The following is an 18,183-nucleotide window of genomic DNA, read 5'->3' on the forward strand; positions in this document are numbered from 1 at the left end:
GATGACGTCTCATTTTCTCGACCAAAACGGCGTGTACGGGCTGGAATTGTACCCCCCTCATAAAATTTTGATATTGATATGCATATGGTTTGATTAAATCCACTGGCATCTAAAAAGCTGCACGGACCGGAATTGTACCCCCCTGGAATTGTACCCCCTCAGTTAGAGATCACTTTTATTTGGCCAGTGTACGGGTGGAATTGTACCCCCCGGCAGTCTAGCCCTTCTTATAGGACCGGAATTGTACCCCCCTGGAATTGTACCCCCTGGTGACCGCAGAAGAATATGTATGGCCCGGAATTGTACCCCCTGGAATTGTACCTCCCCCCATTTCACCCAGGAGCTTGTCTATTATGATTACAAAGTAAAATCAAAACAATAGTTATGTTGGATATTAGAGGGGAATCACACGAAAGTGAACTGAACCATGTTACCCGACACCTTATGAATTGCTTGTTGTGAAAGGATATTCTAAGAAACTGCAAATTAAAGCCATTCCGAGTGCGAGAGGCCTAACAGACTTCTTTGTACGTTATTCATTAATATTTTCTTAACCTTCCCAAGTAGGCTACTAACTGTTCATGGGTTAGCTTAAATTCACAAAGGTTAAAACTTTGACAAACAGTGAAATACTTTGTACCAGATACCTACAACTAAATTTTACAACAGGTATTTTGTCCACCTTTGCCAGCAATAGCTGTTCATAATTTGTTACCGAATGAACAATAATGCATATTATGTTTGAATGAACAAAAATGAAATACATTAACTTCTTTTCACGGTCATATTAAATTACGTTGAAAAGAGTGACGTGAATAAATAACCATTCCATTCTTATAGTATAGTTATTGTATACAAACTAGTTTAGCTTAGTTATTAGGCCTATGTGCAGTAATCAAAAAGTAAGTATTTCAAATTTATATAGCTAAGCCGAATTTCTCTGCTTGCGACTCCTCTTGAAAACAAAGTTTGTTAGGATTAACAGTAACAGCTGTTTTGTTTGGAACAAGGCCCCACTAGAAAAATTTGTTTTTCTAGTGGGGCCTTGTTTGGAAGCAGCTAATGGTATTTTTGTTTTTACGAAACATTGATTACTGGACTATGACAATATTGACTCTGCTTAAAATGTACAGATATAGATTTGTAATTCACATTGTTTTGGTTTTCAATTCTGTATGTCTTATTTTCAATATTTTAATAAATGTATGTTCTTAAATTTAAATCTATGAATCGCGAATTAATGAGCTGATGTTACCTGTTCGCCATGTTATCTTATGGGACGTCTGTCACTAAAAAACACCACTTGCGACGTTGCCAATTCTACCAGGCCGCGGCCTGTAGTTAAAGGTGACCGTGGTACGTGCCATTTCTTTTTACCTAGTGAAACTAGTGTCCCTATTGCTCGAAATCGAGCAATTTCTAAGCACAAAGTTACATGCATTATTTTAAAACGAATAACAGTCATAATTTTTTATGACTTTAAAAGATTCGACTCAAAGATTGTGAAATACTCAAGAAGTACATGACAGATGGATTTAATCAACATTTCTTGTAAATATTTTTTTAAGCCTTGTAAACAAAAGCTGATCTTGTTTTTTTAGCGTTTTCTACAAATAACCTTACTCATAGCCGCATTAGGTTGTCCATAATAATAAAAAAAACACATTATTTCTATTTCTTCTCCTTGGTGGTGTTCTATGACTTTCCTATGTTTCTATTGTTTGCAAATCGGCTCGTTCAATTATTACTAAGAAATGCAGCACAGTGTTAATTCAGTTTTAGTTTTAGTATATCAATTTATCCAGGCTCTCTCATTTTTTCATTGTAATATTTACGCCAACCCAAATTTAAATAGTAAATATTTCATTTCAACCAAGTCAGTAAATGTTTGTAGCAAACTGTTAAATTAGCAAACTTATTGACTGTTTACAATTAACATATGTTCTTCTTCTCACTTTTAATTTCCGAAAACAGCTGGAGTTGCATAACAATATTTGTTCCCCATGTCAATCTTATGGAAAAATATGAAACTTTAAAGGGCTCCAGGGCCTTACCCTCTAATTATTTCCCTAAAAAGAAAGTTTTCTGCACAACTTCACGTTACGCTCTTTCCAATGACATAAAAAACATGTCAATCGGTCCAGTAGTTTCGGAGGAGTAATTGTCACTATCAACTTGCTTGCGTATTAAATAAGTACTAGATGAACCTGTGCGAATTCGCACGAATAATAAATTAGGATAATATAGCAACGTCGTTAGAAGTTGCGTCGTTGTATCGACGTTGGTCTTGAGCTCGATCGTTGACTACAGTATATGCATTCTAAGTTCTTATTGCAGTTCAGATGAAAATCCTTCGCCTCGTCCTCTTTTTCTTCTTTAAAATGTAGCACACCACATTTCTGACATTTTAATGTTTAATGCCATATTTTAATGACATATTTTAATGCCATCTCGCCAAGTGAATGCTGCTGAATTCTTGTATTAGTCAGTGCAATTTTGTAAGTACAAGTTGCCACTAACTGCTCCAGCTCCTCGTCTGGGCTCCTTACGTTTTGCATTGCTTGCCGTATGTTGACTCGGCTGACAACGAACTGCACTCACGGGTTTGAAAATCCAACATATGTCACTGTAGAAGGCATTCTCTACTACTGTACTTCATTTTCATAATACCAATTAAGTTTATCGAGTGGGGGGGGGGGGGGTACAATTCCAGCCCGTACACAAGCCAAGCTAGCTGTCCAAGAGGGGGGTACAATTCCACCCTGTACACATTTGGCTTTCTGATGGGGGGTACAATTCCACCCCGTACATAAATATTTTGATGTTGGTAGGGAGTACAATTCCGGGGGGTACAATTCCAGGAGGGTACAATTCCAGGCCGTACATCTCCTGCTCTTTTTAATATCTAATATAATTATCCGGTTCACCGATCACTTGCCCACATTAAATAGATTAGATTTCGTTCAAATCAAAGTGTACGGGGTGGAATTGTACCCCCCCCCCTAGGCGTGACGTCAAAATGACGTCAACGATCACCGGGGGGTACAATTCCGGCGACCCCTTTTCCAGCTACGGCTTCACCAGGAAGTCCTTAAAATGGTGGGGGAAGCTTTTTTTTGGCTAATTGAGACTTCAATTGTCAATGCATATATAATATACAGCTTAGAAACAGAGAAACCCAATAGACATAGGGTGTTCCGTAAAAACTTAGTGCGGCAGCTGGTCGGCAATGTCAGAAACATGCAAAACCGCAAACGTGGGAGGCCTACATCATTAGACAATTCAAGTGATGTGAGATTGAATGGAAAGTTTCATGCTATTTATAAGATAGAAGGTGGTAAGACAAGAGACTGTAAGGTGTGTAGTGACAGAAAAATGCCTGGGGGGAGAAGAGAGGCATCAACCTACTGCAAGACGTGTCCCAAGGAGCCAGCGCTGCATGTTGGTGAATGCTTTGAAAAATATCACACACTGAAGGAATTTAAATGACCATGTAAGTGAAAAAGCTTGTTAAGAGTATCCCTAACAACTAAAGTGGAAGAACATATTTTTTTTATATAAAATTTCTGGTTTTGGCTTAGCAAGGGAAAATAAAAGTCGTATTTTTTTTAAATTTATTTTTATTTTACATACGTATGTGCACCTATTCATGGGTAAAAAAAATATTTTCACCATAAAATTATAATTCTCAACATAATTATTTATAAAAAAATCAATAACAAATACAATACATGTAAAATGTCATATATGGTTTTTTTTTTTTTTAAGGGAGAGGAGGGAAAATGCTTTTAAGCACACAGGTAGCCAGCCTGTAGTGTGAGACTCCTGAATCTATCGCAGACTACTCACTAAAAAACCCCCTCTCATATATGGTGATTGGAATATATTTTATAGTGAAATATATCAAAAAATACTGCAAATTAGTTACGTCCTGGCGAAACCATGTTGATTAAAAGAAATCGACCTCAAAGGGTTAAATGTAAAGTGGTCTACATTGTAAAGTCAAATTGTGACCAAGATCCTTTTTATCACTATTTAGCCTGTTAGCAAAAATACCAAATTAAATCCCTATAATTTTTCCGCCCCCTGTTCTGGTCACAGTTTCTTTCCTACAAACCTTTATTAAAAACGATATCATGCCTAAAGGCCTATGTTAATTGCTTGAACACCACTCCTCGTCGGAATTTTTTTATTGCAAGTTTTTTTAAGAATAATTATCTTGTTTAGCATCAACAAAATGCCGTCTTAAACACTTTTGGCAATTTTATGCTTTTAGCAAATGCTCACCCTTGTGGGACTGAAACAAAACAATCCAACCCACAGAGCATTTCTGCAAAAAAAAGCATGTCCACTGATTCCAATTTCAGGCCCCAAAACATGAACTCCATAACAGTACGTGATACCATAGGTTAAACATAGGCATTTAGTAGATTTGTCATCCTTAGGGATTAGCTGAAAACAATTCTTTTTATTTAAGTTATATGTTATTTAAACCTAGTTTGTCCAAAATAAAACAATCTAATCATAAACAATAGGTCGTCCCCTGGTTATATTACAAGAAACTAAAACACTCACAACGACAACATAGAATAATAGAAACAAAATTACGTCAAAACTAACTTCCAGTGTGACCAACATAATATATGAACTAGACATGAAAAACTATATTTAGGATTAACAATATGATAACAAGTCGACTTGAGTTTATGGTTAATCTATGGTGGTACTGCATTCAGATTATATTTGCAAAGCAATAGTCCGGCCAACCATAATTATCCTCAGGTCTGAGCTGAGGAGAAAATGACATCAAATAGTGCTTTGGAGGGGATTTAATTTTTCTAAAACCTGTTTGCAAACTCTGATTTTTTTTCGTTATTGAATTTTAAAGATAAACTTATTGTATTTTTAATATTCAAAACGTATTATATATTTTAACTTGACCCTGCAGTGCAGGTTGCTGTAAACTGATCAAAAGATTAGTTAATACATTTTCTTTCTGTTAAGTACGAGTGGTAACGGTGTCTAACACGCATACGCCCCTAATCACTCCGATCAGTGGCGCCGAGCCAGCATAGTGGCAGTGCAAAGAGTACAGTGGCAACTGGCAATACGAACGATGCGGGATGCGTACCGCTCGGGCGCTCGACAACATCCCTACAGCCTACTCCCGTATAACCAATGTTCGTTATCAATGTTGTAACGAAATTGATGCGTAATGTTGAAAAACTGTTAATATTTTCTAACGGTTATTTCTTTTAATGAATTTAAAAATTATAATGCTTTATTGGCAAGAGTTTTTTTATATCAACTCGCAAAATATCTTAAGCTATGGCTATTTATTTTATTTTTAGATATTAAAAAAATATTTTTCCTCTCGGCCGTGCGCCCTCTGGGAGCTTGCGCCCATAGGCCCGGGCCTACCGGGCCTATTGGGAAATCCGGCCCTGATTACCGTAGGTCTCATGGTAAGACATAAGCCCGGGACCGATTTACTTTTTCATTTTGATGTCCCCAGAGACCAAAAACACTATTCATTCAAATTTATATATATGTGTCCGTGAACGCGATAAATTGGGTAATTTTGGTTTGATTTTGATGGAATTTGGTTTGAAGGTGTAAGGCGGGATGAACTTAAATGGGTTTGTGAACCAGCATGATTGGACACTGGGGACAGGGGTTTACAGGAGTTTTATGGGGTGAAAATTGGTTTTTCTCATTTTTGGCCATCAAAACAGAAAATTTATCCATTTCTCTCTAGACCATTTTAAAGAGCGTTAAATAGACAAATAATTGAAATAAACCTCTAAATATGTTATTGTTATTTTATTTTTGTCTTATCTTAACTAATAATAGCAATGATGAGGTACCTACAGATGCTATTGAATGCAATGTTTAATGGTAAATAAGTGGTTACAAAAATTCTTGAGGGGTGGGGATTCGTGCAGACTGAATCAAAAGATTTCTTTGAATTTATAAAATGCAATAAGTTAAGATGTAGATTGAATAATAATTTTGAAACAATATTTTTGTAAGATGATTAATTTTCCTTTTCTTTTGTTAATATTAATGAAATATGATGGTAGTTTAAGTCCCAAAATGGATCCTTAGCCTAGGCATATTAGGAAAGTTAGCAGAAAGTTTAGGTACAGTCCTAATTATCACTTTTCTTTATGTTTTTTGGGTCGCTGAACAAGAATATGAGGTTTGCTGACAGATATTTTGCCCGGAACATTGTTTATTTTGCAAAAAACCTTAAAATTTGGGCAATTCTTTTGGTTTTTCGGGCAAATCTCGGTAAGTGTGGGTTTTTGAGAAAATCCTGCTTTGTAAAATTAAAGATGACAAAATTTACTACAAGTTTCCTATATAATGTTTGTTTCTACGACGAACCGTTACGCCACTAGAGCGCACTAAAAATGTCCAGAAGTACCAAAAATGAAAATAAAACCGTTTTACAAAGGTTTTACATTAGGTTTCCATGGAAACAACCCATGTTACGATAATTTGAACTATTTATTCATGATAATGAACTTAAACACACTTGATAAATCTATGCCAAGATGTATGACTGACTGCTGGAACGTTTCACGTTCCCACAAAACCCCCATTTATTTTCTCAGCACAGGGATGTTGATGGCTACAGGGTTGACTGCTATAGTGATTGAGAAAAAAGGATGAAATACTTTAAAAGAGTTGTAGATATTTTTAACTTTGGTAACGTCAAGTTCAGACGAGCAGACCGTGTCCAACCATTTGCCATAGTAAATAACGCGATGAAAGTAGAGAATTCTTACCCGTAAACCCCAACACATTGTTTCAACGTATCAGCATCGCTAAGAATTCTGATGAAGAACTAAAACACTTCTTGTCCTACGAACTGGGTCCATACTTTTTCTCGTTGTTTGACAATAACGGTTTGCACAAAGAACCAAATCAAATCTTTTAAGGCCTAAAGCCCCTGTCCCCATTGAAAACAAGCACTTCCATGGTCAAGTGCAGTATGTTATTGATGGTGGGTTCCTGCTACACAAAAGTTATAGCCAGAGCATCAACCTTTCAACCATCAAAAACCAAGCATCAACCAAGAAAAGCTTAATTGACAACATACTCATCACTCCTTGCCTTGCTATAAAGAAGAAAACTGTAGGCAGCTGAGAATATTCAAAGATTAACTTGGCCCTCAGTTTCTTACCCTTGAGGAAGCCTTAGAAGCAAATGAGGATGTGGAAGAAGATGCTTTTTCTCTCCTCTTGGGCCCATAAAAAATGGATGGAATGCCAACCTTCAACCCGAAGAGAGTGAATTACATGATCCTACCAACCAACATATTCATGAGGTTATTAACATTATAAAAAGAAAGATTGTCTCAATTTTCCACAATTTAATCGTAAAAGACGGGTATTTCTTTCAGGTGGAGTTTTGTGGTCAGAGGACACACTAGTTTGTTTATTAGTGAGTTTCCCCTATAGGGAATAAGCTATTACCGTAGTACTCATGGTAAGACCTGGACCCGGGACCGATTTACTTTTTCGTTTTGAGGCCCCTAGAGACCAAAAACACCATCCGTTCAAATTCATATATGTGTCCGTTAGGGCAAGAACTCGAGCAAAAATCATCCGATTTTGATGAAATTTTGTAAAAACGTGTAAACCTACGTCTATTTGAACGAGTTCGCGTACCAGCATGATCGGACTATGGGAACAGGGATTTATGGGGTAAAAATTGGTTTTTCCTACTTTTGACCCTATATATTTAAACTTTCAAATTTAGCAAATTTCTTTCTTTCCATACCATTTTGTAGAGCTTAAAAAGAAAAATAATTTAGTATAATTAAAGCGTTGTTATGCGCATAATGGTTACGGAAAAATTCCAAAAATCTGTAAATTTAAAATGCCCATGTTATTTTTTATGGAGAATAAGTAAACTGTCTTAGTTTGCTTGTTTATGAACATATTTTGATCACATTTGGAAAATGCATTCATTTCATACTAAACTATTACATTTTACAAAAAAAAAAATCTTTTTACCCTCCCTGTTGCAGCAAACCTAAGTACTCACTAAACTTTTATTTAAATAGGGAATAAATGTGATATTTTTAAGGAGACATTTTAGTGCAAATCCAATCAGGGAAATGGCAAATTCGCTTAGTCTGCAGGTTTGCTGCGGCGGGGGTATTTTTAAGTGTGTTTCAGTTTGTTATCATGAATAAATAGTTAAAATTATCGTAAAATGGGTTGTTTCCTTGGAAACCTATTGTAAAACGGCAGCATTTAGCAATGTTTTTAATTTTTTGTACTTCTGGCCTTTTTTAGTGTGCTCTAGTGGCGTAACGGTTCGTCGTAGAAACAAACGTTATATAGGAAACTTGTAGTAAATTTTGTAATCTTTAATTTTACAAAGCAGGATTTTCTCAAAAACCCACACTTACCGAGATTTGCCTGAAAACCCCAAAAAAGTGCCCAAATTCCAAGGTTTTTTGCAAAATAAACAATGTTCCGGGCAAAATATCTGTCAGCAAACCTCATATTCGTGTTCAGCGACCCAAAAAACATAAAGAAATGTGATGATTAGGACTGTACCTAAACTTTCCGCTAACTGCCAATTATATTCCTAATATGCCTAGCCTACCTGGAGATGTCTGTAAATTTAAAATTCCCATGCTATTCTTTTGGAGAATATTTTAAAATGTTGTAGTTTGCCTTTTTATGGATATATTTTTATCAAACTTGGCAAATTTATTTATTTTATACTAAGCTATTAATATAAAAAACACACTTTATTAGCCTCCCTGTAGCAGCAAACCAAGGTACTCTTTTAACCTAACGTTATTTAAATAGATTCAATTGCATATAAATTCAGGCAAATGGAAATTCGCTTATTCTGCAGGTTTGCTGCGGCGGGTGTATTTACTTTATTGATGAAAAATTACCTCGGAAATCTTTTTAATAGAATTGAAACAGATGGTTGCTAGCTCTAGTAAAATAAATAAATACTTTATTGTCTTGACAATATAATTGTATCCACAGTACAATTAGGTTTAGTATTAAATAAAACTCTTTAAGTTTTGTTGCATTTTTCATTGAAGTATTGACGTACGATGATTAATATCTATAAAGAAAACCCTCAATAGATATTTCTATATAGCCTAAGTTTGCCCAAAGACTGTTTCGTGATTAATAAAGAAACAATCATATGTTTCCTCAATTGTTTTTGGTTGAAAACAAATAATATTTTCAGTGTGTTGTTTTGTTGAATAAAATAAAGAAGATACCTAGTTTTTGTTAAAATTTATTTTGTCATTTCTAATGTTTGATATTAATCGTCCGTGATATCAAAGGAATTGAATCACGTATAGTGACGACTTCAGTCTTCAATAGAGTAGATCAGATTTTCAGTAAGGATTTGTTTTTTGAATATTTGTAAATGACCGTTTACACTAGAGATTCCTCTTATATCCCACATGGGAAAATAGGCTATTAAGCTACAATGTTGAGAACGGTTAAATGTCTTATCCATATTCTCCTCTACTTTCTAATGATAAAACATGCTTCTCTGTAGCACCAAACTTAATTTTATTTAACCCTAGCAGTGGCCAACGTTCAAGGGGTGACGGTTTGCCGTTTATGCTTAGAAAAATAATCCATGAAATTATTTTAACGGTAAAGAAAACACTTATAATCAACTCAGATGAGAACAATATATATACCGTTCGAAAGATCACATTCTGAACTTTGATTTTATTACATTAACAAACCCTGTAGCAGGTATATAACAATGTCACGACGATTAGAAATCAAATGAATTTTTGGCGTGTCACGACTTTTGCAGCCAACACTTGGGAACTGGCAAAACAGGTCTTGTTTGGCATTACCCTGCTCGGGTAATTTTTGTCTTGGGATGTTGCGGGTGGTACCACTGGATAGCCATTGATTTTATCTTCATTGTGGTAGTGATATTTAGAACTAAATATTGATTGGACAACCGGTACGATTTCATGAAAAACAGCTGTTTTAGAAATTTATAACAAATGGCCAACCGTCACAAGGTGACGGTATAGAAAATACGAATTACATACAGTGTAAGTTATTATTGTAACTTGTCATATAATATGTTATTTTGAAGAGGAAGAAATGTAGCTTGTGATTGTGGCAGCCCTGCGCTCAGGGTTATTTCTTTTTTCTCTCACTAAGACGACGAAAGTGTGTCACTACTGTCAAGGTCTCATACACAAAGTGCCTTGTATTCGCCATTGCGTTGCCATTGTGTGTTGTTGCCAGTGAGTTTTCGCTCTCGTTTTATCCGCGATTGATTACTAAATTCTTTATTATTTAGTACGAGCTGTTGGCCCGTCCTACGTACGGGAATCGAGTAGTCAATTAAAATGGAATAGTTCAGAACACCTAGTTTACACGCACAGTGACAAATTCTGGCAGTTTTAATGGGGGCCAACTGCCCCCAAAACAACCTAATTAACAATTAATTGTTATTTTTTAGTTGTTGACCTTATTAACAAATGTAACGTGGCTACCTATTTCTTCCATCCGATTATAGACCTAAAATATAGCGATATGCATTTTAAATTCGGTAATTTTGCCATAAAATAGAAGTTGCGTCGATTTGAAAAGACTTGAAGTGAGATTGGAGACCGATTCACACACACTGGTATTGAGTATAGTTGCTACAATAATTGCATATACCACACTTATATATGTACTTACCGCACCTTTACCTCCGTGACCACAGACTGACACCTTATGAGGATTCTGGCCACCCATTCTCTTCCATCCCCTGTCTCTTCTAATTTAGATCCCGGTCTGAGGATGTATTTCATAACTTGGTCTTTCCACTTAATTCTTGGTCTTCCAAGTGGTCTTTTATCTCGTGGTATTATGGAATATACTTTTAAAAGTTGATTTATCTCCTATCCACCACGCATAACCTGCCCATCCAAGCCTTTTACTTCTGGAAAGCACCACTATATCTGGGTGTTTACACATTTATCTTAGCTCTCTGATTGTTTTTATCTCGACCTCCGTTATCTTGAACTGATCTGTATATTTTGTCTGCACTTTTCAATACTACGGGGAGAGTTGTGGTATGGTATGAGTCAACTTTGGTGCACATTGGACAGTTTTATAGAAACCTACTACACCAATTGACGCTTTCATTACTAACCAAAATTATAGTATGACTCACATACATTCGGACATACAGAAAAAGAAGTATAAATACGTAAACCACTTATATCTTAAACGATTAAGCAATAAATTTCTGAAAAAAGATTTCCCAAATATAAGATGATATTTCCATGGCATAAACTAAATAATTTACTTACACAGTTTGCATTTACGACAAAACTGTTTGAGATGTATAGATCAAAATAACACATTTACTGATAAAGCAGATCCTTCACGGTAGAAAAAAAAACTAAATTTTAAAGTGAAATAGTATGCAGGCCAACACCGAAGAACAATATTTTTGTATACAAAGAACTTGTAACATAAACATTTCAATGACAGTTTACAACCAGCTGTTAGTTTAACAGCACTGAAAATACTTTGAATTGCTAGCGTCGGCTGCTAGACTTTTTAAAAATTGAAACTTAATTTCCAAAAAAACTGAAACCCTAAATTAAAATTATGGATTCGACATTCCCTAGTTCTCAAAATTATCTTTCTCTCCACACAAAAATCATGAAAATCGGTCAAGTGGTTGATTCAGAATCGTGAAATAAAAAAACCCTGTTTCGTTTTAATATTATAGATTTTTAGAGAAATGTGTATATGTATATAACAGTAATCTTCATGCATTTTATTATGCATGAATATTTCAAATAGTGTTTATAAAAGGTTGTATTTTTCTTGCGGTTGTATTTTGTGGTTTTCTGTTTATTTATATTATTATGCCCATAGCACGTAAAAACAAAAATTGTTACCCAACGTGTTATATACATTTTTATGTAGGTACCGGTAATTGAATACACTACAAGATGTTTATGTTGGTTTGAAGTAAAAACATTTGGTACAAAAGTTTTATACTAAATACTATGAATTTTGTTCACAAAATCACTAAAATTAAAAAACATTATTTTATTTATAAATACAAAAATATTTTTACCATAAACTTTATGACTTTTTTGATTCCTTACTTCATTAGCTTTACAAACATGTATATTTCATTATTAGTACACATATACACACATATATTATATAACTTTTTACAACACAAACTAACACTCTACGGTTTTTCAAATTTTTCCGTTCTCCGTTTGTTATTATATTTCGCCCCAAAAACTTATAAAAAAATTATTTTTCTAACATGTTATATACATCTATGTTGGGAATTAGATTGTCTACAAAATGTATATGATGAATTTCCCATAAAAAATCCATAGGAAAAAAATACCTAGGCCGCTTTTGAAATAAAAAAAAAATCAATTTTTTCTCGCTTTACCGAAAAAATACACTGTCTAAATCATTATTATATTACTATTTCTAGATTCTCCTGTTCTTTCCGAACAAAATGAATATGAGGTTGGCTAGGTTTACTTATACGGTTGAATTTTTACGAATTTTCAAAAAGAGGTCTGCATAATCGCCAAAATGGGTTGGCCATTCCCCACTTCTAACATTATATGCAATAAATCTGACCATTATAAAAAATATTTGATTGAAAATTCAACTGGGCAGTAAGAAATTTGTATAGTCTGCAGGTTTGCTCTGCGGAGGTATTTTGATCAAAGGAAATGTATGGACGTAGAAGAATCTAAACGATTTTTATGGAGTATTATAATATGTAGTTACTATAAGCTTAGTAGCCTAAGTGGATGTCTTTGAATGTGTAAAATGGTCTTACTGATTTCCAGTGTAATTTTATTCATATAGTTTAGCCATTTAAATGAATACAATCGATCTAAATTAAGCTGTAGGATAGTATCTCTGTAGTCTGAATAACTTAAAGGGCTGTGCATAAAGATCCAAACTCTTAAGTCCTTCACCAATGTTGATTTATTCTTTGCATCATTATTAAAATCACTCTGCTTTGTTAACTTATTGCTGCAATACGACTGTTATTTAGCAGCTTTAAATATATAAGTTAAATACATAGATACAGTGAATAGCTGTTGATTAAGTTAAATAGGTACAGGATACTTAACCAGTATAATTCCAAGGCTGGGATCGGGAAAATTGTTGGTAAATCATTTGAACTTTGAACACATTAATTACTATTTCCACACCCTTAATAATAGGTAACTACTCTTCTTCCCAGCAAATTTTAATTGTAACCAATACATTTCAGGTGCTTGGAAAGATGTCATACAATATTTCTATGAAGATAACAGCATTTATTCTCACCGGTCTGAAGTTCTGTTCATTGCTGCTCTTCTCAGCAAACTCAACAAGCACAGTATACATGGTGTTGATATCTTAAACTTCATCCTTGAACCAAATACATCCAACTGCAGTATACATGGTGATGATTTCTTAAATTTTATCATTGATCCGAATGCATCAAACTGCCTGCTGACCCTTAAAACATTGCCGGATTCAGAGTCTCATGTGATTTCGTATAGTTTGGTTATAGAATGTGAACAAAGTGAATATAATGATCACAAATATGATGTCAAAGTAAAACATATGTTAATGGTTTCAAAGTTTCTTCGTGAAATTGTGGATGAGCTGAATTCTATGGGTTCAGAACTACCTGTGAAATTGAGATGCCAATTCGCTAGATGCCTCCCAGCTACTATAAATGCCCAGGTAAGTCAACATAATAACTAGACACAGCAGTCTTTTGACCATCTGTCCGGTTGGCTAAGTCCACTTTCCACTACACCATTACAGTCGGGACCACTAGAGTCTGCAGTTGGCGGCAGCCAATCACAAGACAAGGCTAGTGTGACGTTCCCATATCGCCCGTTGACGACACTAATTAAAATACTAAAAAATATTTTCAAATCAGCTGGTATTGTTAGATTTGGCAACACTGCTCTGTCCTCATTGGCTCCTCCGAAGTCATGTGGTAAATAGGCTCCTCCCTCAACTGCAGACTCTCGTGGTCCCGACTGTAGGCCTACAACAACACTGCACTCCTACAAAAGATAATATGTTCTGAAAATGGATGATGGATCTATATGGAGACGACGTTACAATCACATGTTACCCACCAAATTTAAGGCGGAGGATTGATGTGTATTCCAAAACTACTGGCTATAAGTTATTCATAAACATCTGTTCTTATTTATTATTGTTAATGTTTGTACGATTCAGTTTTACAATTTAATTTTGACAAATAAAGTTATATTGAAGTCTTACAATTTACATGTTACATCATTAAAATATCGAACAAATTTAGTTTTTTTACTTTATAAACAATTTTGGAAGCTATTGCCTAAGCTTAAAATCAATAATAAAAATATTTTTAGTGTATATACTCATAACTGTATATATATATATATATATATATATTACAGTAAAACCACACCAACTCAACAATTTGTGGACCAAGAGTTTGGGGGTGTTCAAGTTATCCTAAACATTAAATTTTCTAATGGATTTTAATAAATGAATACATGACAGGCTAATTTATACACACAGATGTATTACTTACATGAGCCATTTTTGCATATGAGTAAACAATCTTCAAATAAATGTGAATATTCCAAAATTAAAACTTGAAAATTCGACATAACAGTAAAACAAGCCAGCTAGACATAGGCTTACCCTGTCAGCTCTTGACTGTCGAGTTATAAATAAAGTCGAGTTAGTGAGGTTTTACTGCACATACATAAATTCATACATACATACATACAAAATTTAAATTTCAACTCACATATTGAGCACTTATGTAAAAAACTTTCCTGAATTATTTTTATACTTAGAAGATTGTCTATGATCTGTAGTGAAGACGCATTACTTACCAGTGGCGTAGCCAGGTATGGAGCGCCCTGGAGCAGGGATGGCCCAAGCCGCCCCCCAGTGCCGGGGAGTCAGGGGGGTATGGAATACCCCTAGTTAGGCATGAGGGTCCTCCCCCGGGAAAAATATTAAAATTAATAACTGTAAACAAGCGTTTTTATAAATTTTTTTTCTAGGACGCTAGGCACGAGACAGGGATTGTTTTTCACAATACTTCAGGCTAGACCTAGGGGTTGCAGCATTATCACTTAGATCAAATTCATTGGTGACTTGGCGGGGACCAAACCCGGGACCTCAGGGACTGAAGTCCCGCGTTCTAACCACTACGCCAGCTTGCTCCCCCAAGTTTTTATGCAATAGACTTAATATTTTTTAAAACATGAATTGGTATTTTAATTAGGTTTATTATATTTAACCTATTTGATTAGGGTGTTTAAAAATAAAAACATGAATTTATATTAAGTTCATTGGACGGAACTTATCCTTACTTAGAAATCTCCTCAAAACAGGATAGCTTTACCAAGTGCACGTAAACAGCAGGAACTGAGCAAAGGACGCAAATTTACAAATGGCGGGTAGATGTTGGTGACGTTTAAGCACTTAGTTAGAAGATAATGCCCGTTTGAGCATTATCTGAAGCATAATTGAACAGTACAAACATAAATCGTTTCCTACTTTAACAGGATTTTTGACATTAATGTAATAAATAACTAAATCGGGTTTGGCGGGCCTATCAGCTTTAACTCAACTCTCTGTTCAAAACTTATTACCACCTCACCACCTGCATTCTTTGTAGAAATATTTTTAACCGAATTCTTAGTTCATTATTAGCACTAAACAACACTTCTAAAGGAACAGTGGTATATTAATAAATTAGCAACTCAATACCCCTGCGCGTGGCACGATAAACATACCCTCACGAATCACTTTAGTATTCACTTATTTGACTGATCAGTGATCAGTGATGATAATTGTGTTGACAGATCTCAGCGCTCGTTCTGGCAATAGTTAAAACTACTGTTTGGAAATGACGGAGTCCCAAACGCCCTACAGTATACCTGTTGCATTAGAGCCTGATGCAGCGCTGTGATTGGTAGAATATTTCCAGTATTTGAAGTTCATATGGGAGTTTGGACTCATACCTACTGAGTCCTGGCCTCCTCCCTCCCCTTCACCATCCATGTTTGCTGTGTGTATGCTGCATTATCCCATGTAGGCTATCTTTTATATTATTTTTTTTTTTTCAGTTAAAAACTGTTCTTGAAAAATCTGTTTTTTTACTTACTTTCACCTAAAAACATAAACAGAAATGGACTGTTGCATATATACGGCGTTTGGGCTATATAATAATTTTTCACTATTGTCTTCGCTATAGATAAGACTAAGATAAGACATTAAGACTATAGATAGACACCCGGTCTTGTCACAAAGTAAATTATCACTGTTAAAAAGGTTTTTGCCTGTGGTCTGCTTGTACTGTTAACCAAGGAAAGCCAGTCCATGGTAATGATCGCGGCGTAGCATATATATGCGACGCTCGGTAGCAACCGTGTTAAATGAAACTATTTTGTTTTTCAAATGACACTAACTATGAAATTCTGTTGCAGGATTATCTAGAGTTCAGTAAGCTGCTTGTAACTCTGGCATGTTCTAATGTTACCCAGAACGCTCTCTCTAGCCAAAAGACACTGTACCTTGTTGACAATATATTATTTGATGCTATTAAGACATTTTCATGTCTGAGACAATATATTTTTCTCATGAACCTGGCTGTTTTTTACTCCGGCTGTTTCTATAAATATTTGGCTAGATGTCAGGATAGCTTTTTCCTTGACCTGGAACAACGTATAATTTCCTTATTGGTATGTATTTTTTCCTATTTTGTTTTGTATCATCGTCGTATTTTTGCTCGGTCATTTCCAAGGGTTTTTTTTTTTTTAAAGAACACCTTAATATGAAAGAAGTTCACTCTAAAACGGAATGTTTAAGGATGTCTGTAATATTTAAACACACAGTTCATAGATTTTTCATTGACTTTTTTGGCTTGTGTTTACATTTAATGTTTTCTCTCTAGTTGTCTTCATAAACTACAAAGAAATACAGGAACCGGCATTTGACATTTCTGCTTTTAGTTTTTAAATTTCTTGATTGAATTTCAACTAATTTTGTAGTTACTTAAATAATGTCCCCAAATTGTAAGTTAAATATAGGGTGTTTATAAAAAACTTTCCAGCTTCAAACAACCAAAAAACCTTAATGTTTCTACTTAAAGCTATGAAATAACAATCAATGTCTAGGAAATCTTTTCATGTTTTTGGTACGTCATAATAAGGAGTTTACCTAACATCAATGTGTTTGCCATTATTTGCTCGCAAATAATCAAGTCTAAATTCCAGTTTGAACCAAACATACCTAAGATAAGACAATTTATTCCAGCAAAGATTCAAGTTGTGATTTAATATCACCTTTTTTATTTTAGTAATTAGTTTATAACAATAGCTTTCTCCTTCACACAATTTAATGTATTTGTTGTAATTATTAGCGAATTTCAAGTAGCTATTACCGTAGGTGGCACGGTAAGACCTAGACCCGGGACCGATTTACTTTTCCATTTTGATGTCCCCAGAGGCCAAAAACACCATTCGTTCAAATTTTTATATATGTATATATATATATATATAGACTTATATATATACGTCCGTGAACGCGATAACTTGAGTAATTTTTGTCCGATTTTGATGAAATTTGGTTTAAAGGTGTAAAGCGGGATAAACTTGAATGAGTTCGCGAACCAGCACGATCGGACCATGGGAACGGGGCTTTACGGGGGGTTTTATGGGGTAAAAATTGGTTTTTCTCACTATTGACCCTCAAAACACAAAATTTCCCGATTTCTCTTTAGACCTTTTTAAAGAGCTTAAAAAAACAAATAATTTAGTATATAAAAGTATTTTTGTTCGGTTATTAGTAATGGAGAAAATTAAAAAAATTGTAAATTTAAAATTCCCATGTTATTCTTATGGAGAATATTGTCAAATGTTGTAGTTTGCTTGTTTATGGATATATTTTGATCAAACTTGGCAAATTTATTTATTTTGTACTAAGCTATCAATATTTTACTCAAAAACACACTTTATTAGTTTCCTTGTAGCAGCAAACCTAGGTACTCGTTAAACCTAATGTTATTGAAATATATTTAACTGAAAATCAATTCAGACAAATGGAAATTCGCTTAGTCGGCAGGTTTGCTGCGGCGGGGGTATTT

General features: G+C 34.7%; 1 protein-coding gene across 1 annotated transcript in view; it reads left to right on the forward strand.

The window, feature by feature from the left end:
- Positions 1–18,183, forward strand: part of LOC128989151 (uncharacterized) — a 108,742-nt gene that overhangs the window by 52,380 nt on the left and 38,179 nt on the right. The window contains exons 3-4 of the mRNA XM_054411020.1: positions 13,300–13,760; positions 16,526–16,780. Coding sequence (XP_054266995.1) covers positions 13,300–13,760; positions 16,526–16,780 — 716 coding nt within the window. The remainder of the gene's footprint in view (positions 1–13,299; positions 13,761–16,525; positions 16,781–18,183) is intronic.

The sequence above is a fragment of the Macrosteles quadrilineatus genome, unplaced genomic scaffold (assembly GCF_028750875.1).
Source record: "Macrosteles quadrilineatus isolate MER2022 unplaced genomic scaffold, UCM_ALF_1.0 Scaffold_3__2_contigs__length_128488019, whole genome shotgun sequence".
NCBI lineage: Eukaryota > Metazoa > Arthropoda > Insecta > Hemiptera > Cicadellidae > Macrosteles > Macrosteles quadrilineatus.